At 50.0% G+C, this 23,003-nt stretch overlaps 1 protein-coding gene across 4 annotated transcripts in view; it reads left to right on the forward strand.

The window, feature by feature from the left end:
• TRAPPC9 (trafficking protein particle complex subunit 9) overlaps positions 1-23,003 on the forward strand; it is a 550,504-nt gene that overhangs the window by 95,606 nt on the left and 431,895 nt on the right. For all 4 annotated transcript variants that reach the window (XM_054512434.2, XM_064587832.1, XM_064587833.1 and 1 more), the window contains 3 exons: positions 3,669-3,795; positions 14,568-14,713; positions 20,826-20,911. In XM_054512434.2, the coding sequence (XP_054368409.1) occupies positions 3,669-3,795; positions 14,568-14,713; positions 20,826-20,911 (359 nt within the window). The remainder of the gene's footprint in view (positions 1-3,668; positions 3,796-14,567; positions 14,714-20,825; positions 20,912-23,003) is intronic.

Consider the following 23,003-nt stretch of genomic DNA (forward strand, 5'->3'; position numbering starts at 1 on the left):
AGTGTTCCTTCTATGTCCTTACTCTTTTCTTGCCCCCTCACTGTGGGCCTCGGACATCAGATTTCTTCAGTCGCCATATGTCCTTATTCTTGCCATTCAGCAAAACCTCCAAGTACTGTCCTATGTGTCTGCTTCCGGGGTCCGGTGGCCCTTGACAAAGACCAGTGTTGCTTCTTCCTTACGAAGCCTTCTTGGCCAAATCAGGTTTCCCGCGTGCTCTTCTCCCAGACTCTGACCCTGCTTCTGTGAAGCCACTTATGAGGAGTTGCAACGTTCTGTTTTGACATTGTGTTCTCCTTCCACGTGGGATGCTCGAAACGCCGAGCCCGCGTTGCTTCTGCGTCAGGGGAGCTCGGTACACCGTCCTGAGGCTGCTGTCGCCGGCTCCGGGGCTGCTCGTCTGCACCGCGTGCATGGAGAACATCTGTTCATTTCGTTCTTTTATTTTACTCTCTTTCTGGGGGGGTGGGGAGAGGAAACGGTGGGGGAGGGGCAGAGAGGGGGAGAATCTCAAGCAGGCTCCACGCTCAGTGTGGAGCCCGAATCAAAGCTCGATCTCACGACCCTGAGATCATGACCTGAGCCGAAATCAAGAGTTGGACGCTCAATCGACTGAGCCACCCAGACACCCCTTTTTTATTTTACTCTTGAGCAAAGAATGATTCTGTGCTACCTTTTTGAAGAAATAAGGTCAGCCAACCAACAGACACATAGATCCTTTAACACCTTCTGTCTTCTGAGCACTCTTGACAAGTTAGGGAGGAACAAAAAAGACGACAAGACTCTCCCCTTAAGGAAATTGTAGTCCAATAAACTATTTTTAGCTGCTACACCTTAAACAAAATTTAAAGGAAAAATCAGTTACTATCTCACCACTTAAAAAAATTTTGTAAGTTGACCCTTTTGTCAAGGTCTAGAGAGACAGAATCTAGTAGCAATGAGCACCCCGGCCTCCAGATTCTGACCTCTAAACACTGTTTCACACTAGAAGATTCTAGGTCTGGGGCTGAAAATGAGCTAGAAGGAGCAAGCCTTTGATGAATAATGGGGCCTTATCTAAAGGACACAGGATTCAACATGAAGGGGCTCCCACTGGACAAAGATGGGACAGTTTGACCATCAAGAAAGAGTATGATGGCAGTCAATTGAAATACCAAATATATAAAAATCCACCAGTTTGCAAAGATTCTAAGTCATGTATAAGTCTCTGGTCATTGTTGGAGGTAGTTTTCTACTCCAGGAATTACGGGGAAAGTCTGTTTGCTAACCCTCTTTACTCTATCATCTGTGTCTCAGGGTAGCCAATTGGTTGATGAGGAAAAAAACCCTTCCTTATAGACAAATTCTGGGTTTTAGGTACAGAGAAATTAAAGAATTACAAAATCACCATTTTGTCATCCTTGATAAAATAACAAATCTGGGCAACAATGTATAGCAGAAGCTCAAATCCACGAGGAAAAAGGTCGATGGGACCTTTCCAGTGGGTGGGCCACACCAGCAATCGCCCGGGAGCATTTTACTCTGGAAACCGCACTATCGAGACCTGAAGCTGAGAAGCAGCCTGAGTTCCTGTGCCCGGCAGAAGCTCCAGAAAGCGTAGGCGCTCTGGATGGCAGTGTGATGAGAAGGGTAGGAGCAGGAGAATGTGCTGATAATCGTCTCAGGAGCTGAGTACATCCCCGCATCTCCTCCCCGGCTCCTGGGGCAGGTGGCTTTCCACCTCAGCAGCAGATTAGCATTTCACCCGCCGGAGAGTAAGTGATCTGGCTGGAGCCCCCTGGCGCAATTGGCAGGGAGGGCCCCACTAACGTCAAGGATATTGAGATGTGCACCTTCTCCCCCAGCTTCTGCAGAGCCCCGACGACGCCCGCAGCAGGTTCATCCCCCATGTGGAGAATGAGCAGACCCAAAGGAGGGGCCCGAACACAAAGGCTGGGGCTTCCCTGGTGAGCTGGCCCAGCAGGAGGAGCCGCGGCCGCTGTGCCTCCCTGCTGGTACTCACGGCGTACCCCGTCTTCTCTGCGGAGAAGCCAGTCTGTAGCTAAGCCAAGGAACCTGCTAGCCTTGCAGGTGGCACTGAGCTTCGCAAGGAGATTCGTTTCCATCTTCACTTTAGTGGGGTTTACTGAGAGGGCGTAATTCGACTTAATAGGACACCTGGACCGGGAGCACTGCACATAACATCAGGCAGCTTAGGTCATTTGCATGCTGTTGGCTGGAGCCCTTCAGGAGATTCATCATCTGTACATCGAAGACGATGTCAATATTTAAAGAATTTTGTTCATCTTGCGGATGAGCATTACTGTGTCGTATCCAGGATTAATTCTGGTTGCTTTCACGTCCTCATGTTCCCCCGAGAGTGATGTTCAGACATAGGAGATGCCTGTGGCCACCGCTTATCAGTTCAAATGTGTGTCCTTGCCTGGATATTTGTTATTTCTGCTCCCCGGTCTTCGAGGAGCGCTGGCCTCACTTTGCAGGCTTTGCCTGTTCTCTGGCAACTCTGTCGTGTTTCTCCCAGTTCTCGCCATCTCACTGCACGCCGTGTGCTCGTCTGCAGTTGCTGCTTTTTAGAGCTTTGCCTCTCTCCATCCCTAGTAGTTTCTTTAGAGGCAACCGTTGGCTCAGAGAGGTTGAGTGACTTCCCCTAAGGCAGTCACACCTCCCAAAGGAGGGACTGAGCCAATCCCTATGAACCTGGGTCTGACTCCACTGCCCCAGGCCTCACCGGGTGGGAGTGCTGTGTCCCTCTGTGACCATGGTCCCCAAGCCCTCCACCTTTCCCCGCAGGCCATGGCCGAGAAAATAGAGGTCAGATGGTGTGAACTCCCTGTCCCACCCTGTCCCCAGTCCCTGCTTCTCTTCATTCTTCTGAAGGGATCAGTGAGAAGACCACAGGTGTAGGGCCAACACAAGATCTTGGAGAAGCCCTTTAACTCAGCTTGGTCTCAGCCTTCCCGTTTGCAGACAGGGCATCGAAATGCTCGTCTTGAGTAATTATGCGTCTTGGGGTGTGGAATGTGCTCTTGAGCTCTAGAGTGTTACGAAGTCTGCAAGCACGTGTTTAGAGCATGTCGTGGACGATAAGCAAGCATTTTCTGGTTCCTCTTCCCCTTCCTCCTAGTGAAGGGATGGGGATGGGGCAGAGCAAAACAGTCTGATCTCACAAAGCTCTGTTTTTGTACCAAAAATATTGATGTATAATTATTCCCTTAAATATCGGTTATATAGATGGACTGTAAACTCCTTGGGGACAGGGCCTGGCATTTTGCTTGGTACCTAATAATTTGTGGAAAAATATTTGTCAGGTAATAAAATATACCGATTCACCAGTCCTGCCTGCCCACTGACTTTCTTGGAATTTGGTAAGGATTTATTCTCTTGGGAAATGAAATCTTCTATAAGACAGGAACTTAACTTCCTTTTTTCCTGTGTACCTCTAAAATGGAGCAGTTGCTAGTGATTATTTAAGTAAAGTGACTAAAGCTGCTTCTTTTTGTTTCTTGTGATCAGCGCCCCTTTATTTCTGTTGAAGATTGGACTCAAAGGACTGTCATGGATTGGGTTAAGAATTTTATTTTGCTCAAACCCCTCCCACCCCCCCAAAAAACACCCAAGCCCCCTAGGTTTTGTTAATTAACTTTTTTTTTTTTTTAATTTCTCTTCAGAAAAGAAAGATGTGACTCAGAGTCTAGAGAACTACACATGCAAATGTCCTGGGACAATGGAGCTCCTCACTCTCCCAGGCGGCCCCACCCTGCCTCCAGTGCCCTTCACCAAACTTCCCATTGTCAGGTAAGGCGGGCCTGCCTGCGTGCAGATCGGGCCCTTCACTGCCAGCATTTTCTACAGATCTTTACAAGACTTTCCTTTTTTTAAAAAAGATGTTATTTATTTATTTAGGGTGGGGTAGGTTGCGGGAGGGGCAGAGGGAGAGAGAATCTCAGGCAGGCTCCACTCCCAGCTCAGAGCCTGACACGGGGCTGGATCTCACAACCCGGAGATCGTGACCTGAGCCGAAACCAAGAGTCGGACACTTAACGGATTGGGCCCCCAAGGCGCCCCAAGAGCTTCCATTTTGGGTTGGCTGGGTGTCTGGTTCTTTATGTCATTAAAGCTCCACAGCAGCACCAGGCAGTGTAAGTGTCGTGTAGATGAGAGCGTCGGGCCAGGGGCATCACCGCCCTGCCGTCGTCATGTGCCTGTCAGGAGGCAGAGCCAGGTGCAGACCCTGGTGTGCCTGGTTCCAGAGCCCATGCCGTGACCTCTGCTGTGAGGACACGAGCCTGACCTTGCCTCTTGTATTTACAAGCTTCCGGTGCTTGCCCGCAGTCTCAGGCCCCTGCAGCCCGGGAGTGGGCGTAGCTGCTCGTGGATCCTGTGGTGCCTTTGCTGAGGCTCTGCTCCCTCTGGGACTCATCCTTCCTCCTCCCCGTTGTAATCTGTGCACGCTCATGCTTTCAGACTCATTACAGGCCCCATTTTTAGGAAGCTTTCCCGATACTTCCTCCTGCTGTCCACCATCTATCTGCTCTTGGGTAGAAGAGGCCTTGGATTCCCAGAGCACCTGCTGCTGACCTCTCTCCCAGTATCTGCCACTGTGTCCAGTCCCTCTGCACAGCTCGCAGGGCTGGAGAGACTGAGGGCCCTTTGCAAAGTGCATACTTTTTTTTTTTTTTTTTAAAGATTTTATTTATTTATTTGAAAGAGAGAGAATGAGAGAGGACACATGAGAGGGGATAGGGTCAGAGGGCAAAGCAGACTCCCTGCTGAGCAGGGAGCCTGATGCGGGACTCGATCCAGGGACTCCAGGATCATGACCTGGGCTGAAGGCAGTCGCTTAACCAACTGAGCCACCCAGGCGCCCTGCATACTTAAAAAGGGTTTATGAGCTAATCTCATGGAATGATTTTAGAATTTCTGAAAGATTTGTTTGAAGACTGAAAAGCAGTGGACATTCGACATTTTGCCGTTCATAGAAGTGCTGTGACTGTAGGATACCACGTGATGAAGATGTGACCATCTCTGAAGCACTCCCAGCTCGGCCGTTTCTCCCAGGTTTCGCTCAGCATTGCAATATGGCCGGGAGGGCCTACAGCGTTACTGAACAAGTCGCTTTAACCCCCCTGGGCATCCGTTTGCTTAAGAAGTTTTAAAACCCACGGCATTAGGTTATTAGGAAAAGAACATGTCAAAGTCTGTGGTGCCGTGCTTGGTAACTGCGGGTTTGCTCTCTCCTTGCCTTTCCCTGGAGGCAGGCATAGCAGTGCCACGCGAAATGGTTTTGTTGCCAAGGTGAGGATTGTGTGCCCCTGAGAGGTGGGACAGAAAGGGTCACTATGCACAGAAGTCCCTAGCAGGCTACCCTTGAATTTTAAGATGTCCTGCTGGGCACGCATGGAGTAGTTTATCAGGCACAGTTGGCAAGCTGCCCCATCCCAAAGCCTAGGCCGTGGCCTGAAGAGGTGCTCTTGCTCCTCCTTGGAATTTCTCAGAGCAGACCTGCCGCCCCCGGCATGGAGGGCCCCCGAGGAAGTGTGCTGTAGCTTTGTTTTGCACTCTGCTTCCTCGTGGCTCATCCAAACTCAGGAAGTCAGGGTCCTTGCTGGGCCTTTCTGCGTGTAAGACTTCAAGTAGAATGTATTTGATTTGGGATTAAGTGTATGGTACAAATTTTTTAAATTAAAATCTAGGAAAGCCTTTCTTAATAATTTTTCATCTTCATCATGACCTGGATCATTCTTAAGTTTAGGCAGCCTTGCATAATAGAACATCCTGAACCTAACAGAACGTTCTAGGATTTTGATGCTGCATCTAGAGCCCCAGGCTGTCAGGACTTTTGTCAGTGCAGCTGGGTGGGTTGGTCCAGGCAGGTTATTGGGACTGAGGAGGAAAAGCGCCTGTCCTCCACACAGAGACCCCAGAAGGGGATGGGCTGTGTCACGGATGCAGCCCTGGATGGAAGTTAGAAACTTTGGGTTTATTCTTCACTAGCGTGTGGCCTGGGTTCTGTGAGCCTCAGTTTCCTAATCTTTAAAATGGGCTTAAAAATCGCTCCTCATGGGGCTATTGGTTTTGTTTTAGTTGAGCTGATGCATATAAAAGTGTGGAACACAGTGGCTGGTATATCCTGAGCACTCCATAAGTCTCAGTTTTCTCTTGGAGATATTTTACACCTACATTTTCATTATTATTATTATTGTTGTTATTATTTAGAGAGAGAGAGAGAGAGAGAACGTGTGTACAAGCGGAGTGGGGAGGGGCAGAGGGAGAGAGAGAATCCCAAGCAGATTGCACGTCCAGCCTGGAGCCCGAGTTGGGGCTCGATTCCACTGTGAGATCGTGACCTGAGCTGAAGTCAAGAGTCAGAGGCTTAACCTACTGAGCCACCCAGGCGCCCCAGTACACCTAAATTTTCAAACAGTGCATTGATTGAAAAAATACTGTGATGTTAACATTTTATTTATTTCTTTTTCTTTTTTTTTTTTTTTTAAGATTTATTTGACAGAGAGAGACACAGTGAGAGAGGGAACACAAGCAGGGGGAGTGGGAGAGGGAGAAGCAGGCTCCCGGCCGAGCAGGGAGTCCGATTGTGATGTTAACATTTTAATCCCTTAAGCTGCCTACAAACATAACAACAGATTGGGTAGAAGCATAATAGTCTAACTTTTCGGCAAATACTATTAAATTTGCGGTGACCAGTTTTTTGGCATTGTATCTCTTTCACTGTCAGGGTCTGTGTGGCCTGTATTGGACTGCTTAAGAAAAACTGGTTTTATGTACTCCCACCTTGTGTAAACACGTTCTAAAGGTTCTTGGAGACTTTCAGCTACAGAAATAAGCCCTCTTTGTCCCAGTGACTCACTGATTGCATCACTCATGCCTGATCTCATTGAAAACCAGAACTATAAAGTGCATGTGATCAGGTGTCGGAAGCCTCGTGGATGGGATTTTTAAAGATTTTTTATTTATTTATTTGAGAGAGAGAGAATGAGAGACAGAGAGCATGAGAAGGAGGAGGGTCAGAGGGAGAAGCAGACTCCCTGCCGAGCAGGGAGCCCGATGCGGGACTTGATCCCGGGACTCCAGGATCATGACCTGAGCCGAAGGCAGTCGCTTAACCAACTGAGCCACCCAGGCGCCCACTGGATGGGATTTTTACCCCACGGTAGCATTAGCCCCAGTGGCAAAGTGTAAGGAAATGCCTTTGGAAGATATGGAAAATCAGTGCATCTCACCGTCTGCTCCGCTCCCTGTTGCTCATAGAACAGAACCGCACGTGCTTGCCTTGCACGGCTTACAAGGCCACCCGTGGCCTGCTCTGTCCCACATTTAATGTGAGCTCCTCTTCCTCTGGTCCTACCAGTGCCACACACCTTGCAGAAGCACTTGGAGTCCCAAAGTGTGTGACGGAGTTTTATTCCTTTGTTCTGGCTTCATCTTCTGCTTGAAATGTCTCCGCTGCCCTGACTCTGCCTATGGTTACTTAGTCATCTTTCAAGATTTAGTTCAAGGATTGACTCCCCCATCTTTTCCTAACGCCACTGGATGGAAATAGGTACAGCTTCCGTGTACATTGCAAATTACCTCGGCTGCAGTTTGGCTGTGGATAAAGGGGCCAGAGCTCTCTCTCTCCTTCAAGGGTGGTCACAGTGAGAAGGCACTGCCTGTGAACGAGGAGGAGGGCCCTCACCAAGGACCCAAGCGTGCTGGCGCCCCAATCTTGGACCTCTAGCCTCCGGAGCTGCGAGAAGGAAATGTTTGCTGTTCAAGGCCCCCGTCTTTGGTATTCTGTCATAGCAGCCCGGGCTGACCAAGACGAGCACTCTGATGGCCTGGATTGTCCCAGCCATACAGTGGGGAGTGTCTCACGTTGTGGGTGGTCTGCATGTCCATCAGGCATGAGTGTGATTTCTCAGGAGCGAGCTCTCGATGGGAGTTAGGCAGCAGAGAACTCGGAGCTGCACTGTCGTGTGCAAAAGCCAACAGAGGTGGAGGGTGTTCTGGGATGCCGACTAAAGCTGGCAGACCCACGTGACTGCTGGTCAGTACTCGGAGCGCGGCAGGCGCTCGGAGAGTCTGTGCGCTCTGGTTAGCGTATGGGATTGCCGCCCTCCTACAAAATCAGCCTTCCTCGTTTCTCTCTGGAGAGGGCCGATGCAGCCCTGTGGACTAGGACAGTGTTCCAAGGACTTGTGCCTGGAAACATGGACTTTATCAGTTTAATTAAAAAAAAAATCCCAACCAGGCATTGGAAGAAAGAGCTCAGCAATATGTACATTTGAGGACTATGCTTCTGATAAGCGTCACAGAATGAGTTGGTGGGAAATGCCCGCAGCCATGTGTAAGTGACCACCTGCTGTGTAGAATTGTTGGACACAGGCTACTCTGATGTTCGTGATGCCTCCTGGGTACGGCTGTGGCTTTAGAAGAAGTGACTGGAGCCATTGCTCCTGTTGAGGACTTTCCTGGTTTTGGACAGTCAAACCGTCTCATCAGTTTACAGGAAGACACCTACCTGCTCTGTGGGCGTGGGAGCATGACATGGGCTCACCCAGAAATGGTTTAAAGTAATGATGATGCAAGTTAACAAAGAAAAGGGGGGGGGGCAAAATATATCCCTGCTGTAATTCTGTTCTAAAATTCAATGAGTCAGATATTTATTGAGTGCCTGAGATGTGCTTGGCCCAATGGTGAACGCTGGGGCTTCAGTCCTGGTCAAGCAAGGGCCAGATTCACACCAGATGGTCAAGCAGGAGGCTGCCAAACCCATATCCAGTTCCTGCTGGCCAGAGCAAGTGCATAGAAGTCCCATTAAAACTAGAAGCCATCTTCTATTCCTTCTAGAACTCTCAATAAAATGGTAACGTACACAAAAGCAAGTAACAGTCATGGAGACTATTCACACATAGCAAGGTGTGAATTACTAAAGAAGAAATGGTAGTAAAGCTAAAATGCCATTTACAGTGAACCAGTGGGGCTTTCCGGAGAGGTGGACTGGAGGCGGGCTGGAGGGCGTTCGCTGGTTGTTTTTTGATGAGCTAACATTGAGCTCCTTCAGTCTGGCAAAGAGCTCTGGAGTTAGGGTATTTTATTTTATTTATTTTTTTAAAAGATTTTGTTTATTTATTTGACAGAGACACAGTGAGAGAGGGAACACAAGCAGGGGGAGTGGGAGAGGGAGAAGCAGGCTTCCCGCAGAGCAGGGAGCCCGATGTGGGGCTCGATCCCAGGACCCTGGGATCATGACCTGAGCCGAAGGCAGACGCTTAACGACTGAGCCACCCAGGCGCCGCCAAGGGTATTTTAATTGATAAGGACTAAACCCTTCAGTCAGAATGATCTTTGAGTGGCTTTGGTGCTTGTAAAATGTAATGATTTAGTTATTTATTTTTAGAGAGGGAGCCCACATGTGCAGGAGCAGGGGGAGGGGCAGAGGGAGAGGCAAAGAGATAATCTTCAAGCAGTCACCCTGCTGAGCATAGAGCTGACGCAGGACCCTGAGATCACGACCTGAGCCGAAACCAAGAGCTGGATGCTCAACCGACTGAGCCACCCAGGTGCCCCAAAGATTTTATTTTTACGTGATCTCTACACACAACGTGGGGCTCAAACTCATGACTGGAGATCAAGAGTTGCACGCTGTACCGACTGAGCCAGCGAAGCACCCCTTAAAACTTAAACTTTTAAGTTAATTATATTATTTGAGGCAGGATTACAGATATTTATTCAAAAAAGGGCTTAGAAGGCCATGATAGTCAGGGCAGTTTTCTTGGTTGATGAAACAGGACAGTCAGCCTCCCAGATCCCAGTCCAGGTGGGGCTCCCATGACCTCATCAGGTGCAATGTTGTCCAGAATCTTCCCTCACGTTCGTGTGATTGCCATGCCTGCAACCTCCCTGATGGAGCTCATACTAGAGCTTCATGGGGATCGTGAGAAGCGTGTGTCCAGTCAGGAGTGAGAGTGGGGTGCTCACTGACCTGGTGGTGTGTGCGCCCTTTCCAGCCATGTCCGTCGCCCCTGGCCATTTGAGTCATGGCCCATCTGTGCAGAGATACGCGGTGGGCTCTTAGATAAGCTTTTGCTGTGAAGAAGGTAGATGGATTCAAAACCAAGTGAGGGAAGGTAAGCCGCTTTCCCCAACACTCCCGTCGTCCGTGTGTGTTGGCTCAGGATCCCAGCCAGTGCCCTTCAGGGCCCCCTCGGTCCCCATCAGCCACAGTGAGCTGAGCACAGCCGGCCTTTGACATGGCGGCAGTTTTCAAATGAAATCTCTACTTACAAGCCCTGCTTTGGACACTTGACCCCTGGAACTCTGCTTTCCTGTTGGCAGCTTCATAGACTAAATGTGGTCTTACTGGTTCTGCTGAAGGGGCTATGTGTCCTGTAGGTCAAGTGCCTTGAGTGATTGTTTTTCCCATAGGATACATTTTATAAGAAGATATTTGATGCTAAGTTTCAAGTTATGCATGAACCCTGTGGCCACTGTTGGGTTACTTTTCTGGCTGACCATGTCCTTAGAATTCCTTTGCATGTTTTAAGAGCCTTTTGTGTGATCTGGAATTTCTGTGCTGGTATAGATGAATCCTGTAGAAATTCAGATGACATCACATTTTTAGGTGGTGACGGTGGCATGTCATAGAAACCTATTTGTGTTCCAAGAAAACAGACTCATTTTACACATGAATAAACTCTAAGGCTCAGATAGACCGTGCCTGGTCCAAGGCTCAATAGCCTGCTTGTAGCAGGGTTGGGACCAAACCTTCGTTTCTTTATACCAGTCCAGAGTTAGAGTCTTTGCACCAGGGGCTTTGCTGTCTGTTTGTAAACAAGTGTTGGTTTAAGGAGGGGAAGAGAAAGGCTTTTGCAGCCTGCTCCGCGTGAGGCACTGTTATAGGTGCTTTATGTATCTTAGCTTGCTTCATCCTCAAAGTAGCCTGCCACAGTTTGAACATGCCACTTCAGATACTCCTCCTTCTTTGCTTGAGTTTGGAATCAATAGGAACAAAGGCCTGTCTCAGACAGATGGAAGATCTGGTGAACAGCATGGCTCAGGTCTGGCCAGATGATGTTACCCCAGTGTCTAGCAGAGCTGGGTAGGACTCTACGCCTCTTTTGGAGGGCCAGACCCCTTTCATTCTACGTGGACAGGATGATAGAAAGTGTCCCCTGCAGGCAGGCGGACCCCAAGAGAAGGGGTTGAGCATTGCACACCCTGGTTCTCCTTCCAAATTGGCCCCCTCCCTTAAGAGGAGTGAGGGAGGGGCACGGTGAGGTCAGGACTATTCCTCTGAGGACGTCCTTCCCATGGCAGCATGGAACTAGGGAAAGGAGGTGTCCTCTTCCCCCACAGCATTATCAGGTAGCTGGTGTTTTTCCTGTTTTATAGGTGGAAAGGTTGAGGTGCAGGGAGGTGAAGTAGTCTGTGCCAGTTGAATAGCGGGTAGGTCCTTCAGATGGTAGTCAGGGTCTGCACACCACCTAAATTTGCTTCTCGGGCAGACTGAGAATTACCTGCAGGGGAACGCCTCTGGACTGGGTGTGCATGGACATGAGACCCACACCAGGCATGCCGTCTCGGCCAGCTTTACAGTTTGCTCATCTTAGTCCCCGTGCAGTGCACAGGTATTGTTTGCATGCTTGCAAATGGCTAGGGTTTGCAACTGTTAGTAATAAACTGCTTAGGCTTGAGTTTATAATTTTGAACGATTTGGAAGCTGAGTTAGAAATTCGACTCTTGGAGGTGCCTGGATGGCTCAGTCGGTTGAACGGCCGGCTCTTGATTTTGGCCTGGGTCATAATCTCAGGGTTGTGAGATGAGTCAAGCTCTGTGCTCAGCAGGGAGTCTGTTTGGGATTCTCTCTCCCTCTGTCCCTCCCCCCACTTGAGTGAGCTTGCTCTCTCAGGTAAATGAATAACTCTTTAAAAAAAAATTCTGGGGGTGGGGGCACCTGGGTGGCTCAGTTGGTTAAGCGTCTGCCTTCAGCTTGGTTCATGATCCCAGGGTCCTGGGATCGAGCCCCAAAGTCGGGCTCCCTGTTCAGCAGGGGGGCAGCCTGCTTCCCCTTCTCCTGCTCCCCCTGCTTGTGCACTCTCTCTCAGATAAATAAATAAATAAAATCTTTGAAAAAATAAAAATAAAAAATTCAACTTTTGGGAGTTTATTCATTCAATATTTACTGAGGTATCTATTAAAGTATTGTACCAGGCACTGGATGCCCGGGTGCCTCTGTCCTGGAGAGCTCACAGCTAAAGTGAAACAGATAAGAAATTTTAAGTGATTCTGATCCTGTATGAATAAAGCTTAGCGGAAGGGTGCATGCAGAGACAAGGGAGTCAGAGCAGGTATACAAGGTACAGTCCTGGGCTTCGAGGACTTGGTCTACTCCCTTGGATTATTGTGGGAAACGGACGGAGTCATGCGTGTGGCCGTCAGTGACGGTCCAGGGAGGGTATGTGGGAAGTTGTGAGCAACTGCTGGGTGCCATAGGGGTATGTGTGCATAGGACAGGACTGTGCTAGGTATCGGAGATCCCTTCCAGCTGAGAAAGCAGTGCTTTGTGAACTCTCTAAGGGGGTCTTTGTTAGTCAGTGTCGGTTAGCCTGTGCTGTGGTAATAATTCTAATCCTGACATCTGAGAAAGCTTAACCCTTACAACAAGGGTTTACGTCTCCCTCACATGAAATTCAGTGCAAGTTGGGCAGTTTTCCAGGGCAGGTGACCTCTGGGGTTACTCAGTGCTCCAGAGTCTGCATCCATCTCTGCCCCACCTTGGCAATATCTGGCCTCCAGGATCACCCTGCGGTGGAGGGAAGAGAGCTGGAGGCCGGTGCACTGCTTCAAAGTGCTTTGTCTCGAGGGTGGGTAACATCCCGTTGTATGTATGTACCATAAAGATACTGAGCATTGCTCCCCATCGGGGAGGAGTATGTGGAAACCATGATGAGCTACCACCTCGCACCTGTTATGGTGACTGTCATCAGGAAGATGGGGGGAGGAGGATGGGGACCTCATGTAGTGCTGGTGGGCGTCAGATCAGTCCGGCCACAGTGGAGGTTCCTCAGAACATTAACAATAGAGCTACCCTATGATCCTGCAATCCTACCTCTTGGGTATGTATCCAAAGGGAATGAAAACAGGGTCTCGAAGAGATGTCTACACCACGTGTTTATCACAGCATCATTCACGATGGCGAAGACTTGGAAACAACCCAATGCCCGTCAACAGATGAATGGATAAAAAATGTATGAAAAGGGGTGCCTGGCTGCTTAGTTGGCGGAGCATGTGACTCTTGATCTTGGGGTTGTGAGTTTGAGCCCCACGTTGGGTGTAGAGATTACTTAAAAAAAAATCTTACGGGCGCCTGGGTGGCTCAGTTGGTTAAGCGACTGCCTTCGGCTCAGGTCATGATCCTGGGGTCCTGGGATCGAGTCCCACATCGGGCTCCCTGCTCAGCAGGGGGTCTGCTTCTCCCTCTGCCCTCTTGTGCTCTCTGTCTCTCATTCTCTCTCTCTCAAATAAATAAATAAAATCTTTAAAAAAAAATCTTAAAAAAAAAATTGAAAAAAAGCATCTTAAAGGAGCTGAAAGGAAAATAAAATGAAAAGCAAACAAAGGGCTCAGTCCCAGGAGGACATACACGACCCCCCTTACAGCCCACTGGCTTTACCTTCCTGCGAGGAGACTGCACTCACACAGGGCAGGAGCGCTGGCAGGGTCACTGCCGGGCCACCCCGTGTCCCCACCTCAGAACATTTCAGATCCTAACCCTATTTGCCTCGCTGGTCATGGGAGGGGGTCACAGGTTTAAAAGCATAGTCTCTCCTGCTGTCACCAGCTTCCAGCCCCGCAGTTTGGACAACTTGTTGTCTCTGTGGTGTCAGTTTCTGATCAATGACGTGGAGGCATTAGTAATAGAAGCCACGCTAGGAGGGTGGTTGGGATGTTTTGTTGAGGACAGGGGCCTCGGTGTGCTCAGGCTGCGCAGATTGGCGAGTCCCAAATAAACGGGAGCTACTCGATCCCAGTGTGAGTGGCGATGAGTTCACATCTGCGGCTGGGAGAGCAGTTTAAGTACAGGCTGTGCTGAGCGGGGGGTCAGCCTTGCTCTTCATGACGCAGACGGCCCGATTAACCTCTGGCCCTTCCAGTCCCCTGCTCTCCTGTGTGCTGGGGGCATGCCCGCCAGGAGGGAGAAGAGAACTGGCCTTGCCGAGCAGTAGGTCCCGAGCCCTGACATGACTGCTCGCAGTAGTGTGTGAGGGAGGACCCTGGGTGCGTTCTGTAGGCGAGGAGCCCGAGGGGGGGAGAAGGCAAGGCACCCACGGGCATACAGCTGGATTTCGGCCTGGTCCTCGTGGCTGCTGGAGCCGGCGGGGGGAGCGGCTGCTGCCCAGGATGGCCCCGCGTGACCACGTGCACTGATCTCCTGCTCTTCCTGCCGAGCTGCTTTTCCCTCTGCTCTGGGATGTCCTGTTTTTCTGGCACGTGGGATTTGGTAGTATTTACGTTGAAACCAAGCTAACAAGGCAGTTGAAGTATTTTTGTTCCATTTGAAACGCTAGGCGTGTGAAGCTGTTGAACCTTCCTGCCAGCCTCCGGCCACAGAAAATGAAGAGCTTGCTGGGTCAGAACGTGTCGACCAAGAGCCCATTCATCTACTCACCAATTATTGCGCACAACCGTGGAGAAGAGCGGAACAAGAAAATAGGTAGGTGCGTTCCTCCTGACTTTCTGGCTGTGCCCTCCTGCCTGGCCTCCAGCGGCTTTTCCAGATTCTGGTTCCTTCATGCGTGTCTGCATGGCTCCATCTCAGTTTATGCAGTTTGCTGCCATTGTCAAAACTCTGGCCCTAGATCTGATTTTTTAAAATCGATTTCATCAAAGGTGAGTCTGTGGAAGTTCTAGAAACCAGAAGACCTCTGTTATCAGGACTGAAGCAGACAACAGGAGAGGGATCGTCGGAGCCCAGAGTGACCTCGGGATCATCCGAGATCAGAGGGTGACTTGCGCTCAGACCTGCCTGGGGGATAGGGACGGCGTATGCCATTCTCTGTTGGCCCTCACAGCCCTGGCTTTGTTTGCCTGGGGGCTGAGGATGCCAATTCTGAGGGGTCTGGGGGCTCAGCAGGGACAGGTGGAGCCATGTTTCAGGGTAGGGCAGGAGCCAGAACACATTCTTGAGAATCTCTAGTGCGCTTTTCCGTGTGCCAAGCTCCCCACTGGGTCCCAGCCCTGCCTGCTCCCCTCCTCCCTCGCAGCAGACCCAGGGCTCGTGCGCCACCCTCTCTGTCTTCCCGACACCTGGCCCAGCAGTGGGCCTCGTTCTTTGCCAGCTCCCTCTTCCTTGGGCCCCTGACATTTTGGATAATGGTGCTGATTACTGCCAGACATGAGCCTATGTGTCACAGTGTCAAAGCGAAGGGGTCAAGAGGCCTGTCCTGGTGGGTGCTTGCCGATTCTCCCTGAGGAGTTTCAACACAAGACCTGAGAAGCTTTTGCTCTCTGCTTTTGAAGTCCAGGGCTTTCTTCTCCTGTTTCATTTCTACTCGTAATCCCTGCACCATGAATATAGCAAAAAGGCAGCCTGACTTCAGGAGGCCCTACTTCCTAGGGCATAGGTGCCCTTCTGCCCTGGCGGTACCACCGACCCCCACAGTGTGGACCTCGGCCCTCCGTGGCCTGGCCTGCTGTGCAGTACTCTGCCTGCCTCTCTGTTCTCCTCCTGCCTCTCTTACCTACCCCTGCTCCTCAGACCCAGCCGCACGGGTCTGTTCTTGGAACAGAACGGTCTTGGTGCTGGCTGTGCCCTCTGCTGAGGCTTATCCCCTACCATCCCCAGAGAGGATGCTCCTCCCAGCACTCCGTGCCTTTGAGGCCCAGTTCTCTTTATAGCACCTACGTCCACGTTCATGTTTCTGTTTCCCCTTCCTCCATTTGCTCCCTGCTGTACCAACAGCTGCTGTTATAAGATTGTTGCACAGATGTGGGGAGGAATGGGTAGATATTATGAACCCCATTTTACAGATAAGGAAACTGAGATTCAGGGAGTTCAAATGACTTGCTCAAGAACTCAGAGCAGGCCTTGACTCATGATGCATTTCGTGCTTATTGGCCGGCACCACGGGGCCCAAGGCCAGAGGGATAGTGTGAGCGTTATGCAAGTCACATGGTCTCAGTGAAGACTTCCTACATAAATACCAGCCCTCGAAATCCTTAACATCTGGAAGCATTCACAATTAGTAAGTTATCTGAACACCTTAAAAACAAAGTATTTCCTGAGTGAGGAGGTTGTTCCCAGGACAGAGGGCGTGACTGGGATAGGAGCACTAAACCGACCCCAAGCTGCTCTCTTGTAATGGCCAACAGTCCTTATTCACACTGTGCTTCATCCGAGGGTGTCACAGTTCAGCTCAGTGTTCTTGGAGCAAGGATGGCTTTCTCCTGCGTGCAGGGCACACATGGAAGGGGCCCGAGTGAGACACAGCACACAGTCCCTGCTCTGCACAGGGTTTCCAGGTCAGTGTAGGCAGCGGGCGGGGCGGAAATACACGAGGAGTGGGATGTCAAGACGAGATGTAGGTCAAGTTGTCCAAAACTGTAGAACTGTCACCAGCAGCACCTGCTGGCTTACCTGCTGAGCTTGGACGGACAGTAAGCGCTGGTCCAGCGGGAGCGGGGACACCCCTGACTTTGGAAGGTGCCCCAGAGGCTCCCTTGATGGTGAGGTTGTCTCTGGAGGAGCAAGGGGTGGCTCGGGGGGCTCTGCTTGTTCATTATTTAAAACAAGAAGGCAATAGAGGAAGAAATATGGAAACACGTCCTTGAAAAATAGCATCGGATTGTAAGTTCTGTTACGTTTCTGAAATTAGGAGCCCCAAGTGTATAGCATACTGCACTACAGCGTGTGTGTGTCCGCGCACGCATGTGTCTGTCTGCATGTGCGCGTGTGCACATGCGCGTGTCTGTGTGTGCGCACGCGCAAGTGTGTGCGTGAGTGTGCACACGTGTGTGCATGTGCGTGTCTGTGCGTGTGTGTGTGCACGCACGTGTCTGTGTGTGCACGCACGTGTGTCTCTCCATTGGTTCAGTCTTTCATCCGGCAGTAAGCTCCCCTTGAGTTTCTCCGTGGCCCCGTGGTTCTTATGGCGGCAAGGCCGTCGCGGGGTGTAGGTCGAAGTTGGAGGGAGTGTTCAGCAGTACTTTCCAGTAGTAAGTACAAGTAAGTGGACCCATAAATAAAATAATGGCTAGTTCTAATTAGTGCCATTAAATAAGCGAAGATGGGCTGAAGTGGAGAAAAGCAGCTTCTTCTGCGGCGTGGAACCCTTGCCTTTCCTTGACTTCAGATATATTTAATATCTTTAAAACGATGAGACTTTGAGCTTTCTCTGACAGTGTTGGAATGTTTTCCATCTGCGTCCTGGAAGACGATTTTGCTTGTGTGCTCTTGCATCCGTGGTACACGGGCACGAGATCCCCCTGCCGTGGGTCAGGCGTTGTAAGGGGCACAAAACCAGTCCACACAGATGGTTACCGGTGGTCAGATACTGCCCCTCGGTCCTCTGACCCTGCCTGCGTTCTCACTGTGCTGCTTGGGCTAAAAGCCTGAAAACGACATTTCCCGATGCTATTGGGGCGGCCACGGAGGCCCTCGCCTGGCGCGAAGGTGCGGGAAGGCGGAGGCCGGTCTGCTCCCAGGGGCCCCCGCTGCTGACGCTGCAGTGCCGGGCGATGTGGCTCTGCTCGAATTGGTGATGGCAGCCGTGGCAGCCTTGGCTGAGGTGGCCATGGCGGCGGCCCCATCTCGTGGTCCAGCAGCGCCCAGCATCTGATAAGGTGCGAGTAAGAGCCAGTAAACGTTCATTAACGTGAATGAGTGACCAGCTAGTTGCAAGTGTCTCCTGGTTGTTAGGGGAGAGAGGCCTGACCAAGTAGCGGTTTGTGGTGAAAGTTTGTCTTTGACATTCTTGTTTCAGTCTGTTGATTTTGAGATGGCTCACCCTCCTGCCCCCCGGGCCCCTGCTCTGGAGGACGAGCTTAAGAGGACTGGAAGCAGGGTAGCTGGGTGGGCATCGTGGCAGACTGGGGAGGGCCAGGGGGCTCCTGGACCCGCTGCAGTGGACGTTCCCATGAGCAGGGCCTGTCTTCCCATGGGAACCCTCCTTTGACCTCTTTGGAGGTGGAAGACTTGGATCCTTTTCCAGTCTCTCTCTTACTGGCTCTTGATGGTGGGCAAATCACTCTCTGGGCAGACCTAGACTCAACATCAAGTTGAAGCTTATCTCCTTTGGCCCGGCTGGGAGTTTCTGGCTGTTCTTTCTGGTCTCATTGGGGTTGGCCATAAGCTTTCTCCCCTAAAGAATGTTTTTAGGAAACTTTCACCCCTTTTGTTTAGAGAAACTTCCGGGGGTTATTTAGGAGACTGGAGGTCTGAGACTCCTTCTCAGGATCAGCTACGTGATTTGTGGGGCCCCTTTTCAGAAATTATGAAGACTTTGGGGCGCCTGGGTGGCTCAGTTGGTTAAGCGGCTGCTTTCGGCTCAGGTCATGATCCCGGGGTCCTGGGATCGAGCCCTGCGTCGGGCTCCCTGCTCAGTGGAGAGTCTGCTTCTCCCTCTCCCTCTGCCTGCCTCTCTGCCTACTTGTGCTCTCTCTCTATCTCTCTGTCAAATAAATAAATAAATAAAATCTTAAAAAAAAAGAAATTATGAAGACTTTGGAGCCTGTGACAGCAGAACATTAACCCTCCCCCCACCAAGGCTGGGCCTGTGTGGCTACAGGTCCAACCGCCCCCATCCCCGCTAGAGCCAGTCCTGCATCGTTAGTTTTTCCTCTCCAATCTTAAATTGTTGAGGCTTCTTTTTATGAAAGTAATGCCCTGCACTTGTTGCAGAGGGCTTAAACAAACATCATCCGGTGATTTGCATAACTGCATGATCCTCCAGGCATTATATCCCCAATTGACAAATGAGAAAATTAAGACTGAGCTGAATATAAATGACCTGCCCTTGGTCAGACAGCTAGTAAGTGCACAGCTCAGTCTCCAGCCAAGGTTTCGACTCGAAGCTCAGGGATTTCTTTCTTTGTAATATGGCTCCTCATCACAGTGAGAAGCCCCTGCTCATCTGGGCTGAGGATAAATTCAGTGGATGATGCAAGATTTTTTCTGAAATATAGCAGAAGCCTTGGCCAAAATGCATGTTATTTGTTGAATACCCACGGGTAGGAAAGTGTAATTTATATTCTGTGGCTTCTAATATGTTTTCCACAGTATTCTCATCAGTGACGACCTGCCTGGAGGTTTGAAGAATCACGTGTCTTTAACCTAAAATTCCAATCTCTGTAAATGAATCTTTGTGTATAATTGGGGGAGTTATCATCACAGCAGGGGGTGTGGAGTGTTTGAGAAGAAGAAACCCCTGGGGGCGGTTTCTGAGACTCAGCACTCTAACTTGGACTCATTTACCCATCTTTCTGTCTCCTTGTTGCTAGCGTTGCCACTGTCTCAGTTCAGCTCTGTGCGTACGTAGGTCCTGAGCTTGGGCACAGCGGGTGAAGGCTTTTCTGTCATCTGTGCTAGGACTTTGTGACCTGGCCAGGCTCTGTGCCGAGGTCGAGGTCAGTGTTGAGGTCAAGGTGACCTGCACAGGCAGCGGGCTGCAGCCTGGCCCTGCCGCCTCCCATTGCCCCCTCAGACAAGATCCCGCTTGCCCGAGTACAGAAAGAGGACAAGAGACACTAACGCAGAGGGTTCTTCTGAGGGTCAGGGGAGGTAATACTCCTAAAGGACCTGGCAGCTGTGGAAAGGAGGTTCCGAGTAGCAGTTGTGTGCACTGTCCTAGGTGCTGGGGATGCAGCGAGAAATCACGGCTGCTTCCTGCTGGGCAGGTCCCTCCAGTGTTGGAGAAAGAGTGTTGTGTGGCTCCCAGTGGGGAGGACCTGACGCTGGCAGGTGTCGAAGAGCCACCCACTGCTGTTCTTCTATGGTTTCCGGGATAGGATCTCGAGGAAGGGCCTCCCCTGTGTGATCTGACACACGGGGGCTTGGAGAGGAGATGGTCTTCTTTCAGACAAAAACAGTCACGAGATCAGTGATGTAATCAGCGATTTCTCTTAGGTATACCCTCAGTAGAGTAGGATGGTGCAAGTGTAAATGGTTCCTTTCAGAACCCCAGGAAAATGAGTTTTTAAATGTTGATTTTTTGGACCATGACAGAGAAAACAAATAGTTCCTTAGCTGCCAGGCAGAGCAACCTGTTAAAACGAGTGATATTTTCTTTGGCTGTGTGAAGGGGCTGGGGGCTACTGCTGGAGTCGGTGTGGGCTCAAAGATGCTGCTGAAGGGCCAGGCCTAGGCGCACTGTGCTCTAGAGAATGGCTTCTGTGAGCCTGCCCTGGGGCTTTCTCCTGCCTGAGGGTCTGGGAAACCCCATAAGGAGGGGTGGGAGGAAGGAGGGGGGAGGCTGGGCCCCACTTACTAGCTCTGTGATTCCCAGGCACGTGTGTTAACTCGTTCGGACCTTGAGTGTCCACCCTGTAACAGTGGGGATTACAGTACCTGTCTCACGAGGTGGTGATGAAGAGTAATGAGATAAACTGCTTGAAAGTGCCTCATGCTGGACAGTGCCCAGCGCAAGTTAATTGATTTTGAAGTTCCCTGTGATTTGCCTAACAGGGTGTCTTAAAGGAAGTAGAGGGCCGTGGAAGTGGAGGTCACTGCTTCACTGGAAAAATAAATTGCCAGAGGAGTAATCTGAAACCATGTGAAATATGCCGAAACACCAACTAATGCATAGATTATTTTGTGTGTGCACTTCTAGATTTCCAGTGGGTTCAAGGAGATGTGTGTGAAGTTCAGCTGATGGTATACAACCCAATGCCATTTGAACTCCGAGTTGAAAACATGGTATGTATCACCAGTCGCCAACTTGCCATGAAACTTAGTTTTTACTTAATATTTGGGGCACATATCCTATGATACATGTCTGTTTTGTATTTGTTTTGCCGAAGATTATAAGGTTTCTGTGAAGGAAGACCACGTCTGGTCACTCTTGTGTCTTTAGTGCTCTGTGCTCAATGTTTGAATCAGTGAACAGACCCCTCTGATTTGAACACTCAAGTGTAGTTGATTGGATGTGAGATTTGAAATAATCATGTTGAAATTTACACGAGAGGAGCGCAGCTTACAAAGTTGTATGTTCTGTTGGCTACTTTATTGCTACAAGATGGTAAGACGATCAAGGCCCGAGGGAAGAGCAAGGTCTGTGCAGTAGGAGAATGAAGTATCGCAGCACCAATGGGAGATTTCTGTCAGGTTTGAAATCCAGTGTTCTGTGTCTGCATTTGTGTTGGGCATTAAAGGCTCACTTTGTAGTGGTGTCCATTGGAGCCATTCACCTAATTCCATAGTCAGTGGGAAGGAGACGTGTACTGGCTCTCCAGACTAATTCTGATGTTTCCGGACCAGAGCCACCCACCTGCCATGCGGGTCCCATTTCTCAAGTCTCCTCTGTGCTTATTATTGTGTAGCACTGCTAGGTACTGTGGGTCAGTGCCTAGTACCGGGTGTTGTTTCGTGGCGCTGCCAGGTACTGTGGGTCAGTGCCTGATAGTACATATTAGCATACAGTATTGCTCTGTGATTTTTTTCAGAGACTTGCAAAGGCTGGTTTTGAGATAGTTCATGTTTTCTTTTAGAGTTTTATGACTCATGTTCAGAGTAAGGGGTGGGCTTTTTGTGAAGATATCTTGCTGAGCGCTCATGCCACGTATCATGCTGTGGGCAGGGCACTAGGGGGACCTAGACCCTGTCATGGTCAGTGCTGTGGGTACAGGAGGTGCTCCAGAGCCCACATGGAGAGTCGGGGAAGGCTTCCCGGGAGAGACAAGGGCTCAGCTGAGAAGACAAGCATGAGTAGGAGTTCACCAGGCAGACTGGTGGTTATTTAAGAAGATGATTAGGCTCTCAGCATGAGACATAGGTTTCCAAAATTCATTAGAGCTCTGAGAATTTCAGCTGCATGTCAAGCCTACGGCCCTGAGGTCACTCAGAGAGCAAGTCAACAGGGGTGAGTATTGTCCCCCTCCTGTCATGCAAGACACTGCCGGCTTTAGGGTTTGGCTCTCAGGTTAGGCCTCTTAATGACTTTCTGCCTCTTGGCTTGAACAGGGAATAATTGTTCAGAGGATTTTCCCCCAAAGTGCCTCAAGTATCAGATGCTTGCTGCTTTTTCTGACACTTTTTTTTTTCTTTTGGGCATTTTCTTCTTTCAGTTTATTGTTATTATATACGTGTTAGTAACATTTATATAGCAATTACAGTCAGACACTTTTTTTTTTTTTTTTTTTTGGTCTTAAAAAGTAGCTTTCAGGGGCACCTGGGTGTCTCAGTCAGTTAAGTGCCCAACTCTTGATTTCGGCTCAGGTCATGATCTCAGAGTTGTAAGATTGAGCCCTGCTGCTTGGGACACCTGGGTGGCTCATTTGGTTAAGCGTTTGCCATCAGCTCAGGTCATGATCTCAGGGTCCTGGGATCGAGCCCCGCATTGGGCTCCCTGCTCAGTGCGGAGCCTGCTTCTCCCTCTGCCACTCCCCCTACTTGTGCTCTCTCTCTCTCTGTCAAATAAACAAAATCTTTAAAAAAAAAAAAAGACTGAACCCTGCCTTGGGCTCCATGTTGGGTGTGGAGCCTGCTTAAGATTCTCCCTCTCGCTCTGCCTCCCCCCGACCCCTGCACTCTCTCTCTCTCTCTCAAAAAAAGTAGCTTTCATTTTTATCTGGTTTAAAAGTAATATGTGCTTTTTAATAAAGAGTTAGGAAGAACAAAGAATAAAATAAAAATTACTACTAGAAGGTAACCCACAAATCATGGTCAGAATTTAAAAAATGAAATTATGAAATATTTCAAGCATGTGAAATGTTAACAGGGAATAATAAGCGCTCCTAATATCCACCATCCACATTTAACGACTGTTAACTGTTGGTCATATTTGCTTTTG

The sequence above is a fragment of the Mirounga angustirostris genome, unplaced genomic scaffold, assembly GCF_029215605.1.
Source record: "Mirounga angustirostris isolate CCGP_5_RB_7025 unplaced genomic scaffold, mMirAng1.0.hap1 SCAF_4, whole genome shotgun sequence".
NCBI lineage: Eukaryota > Metazoa > Chordata > Mammalia > Carnivora > Phocidae > Mirounga > Mirounga angustirostris.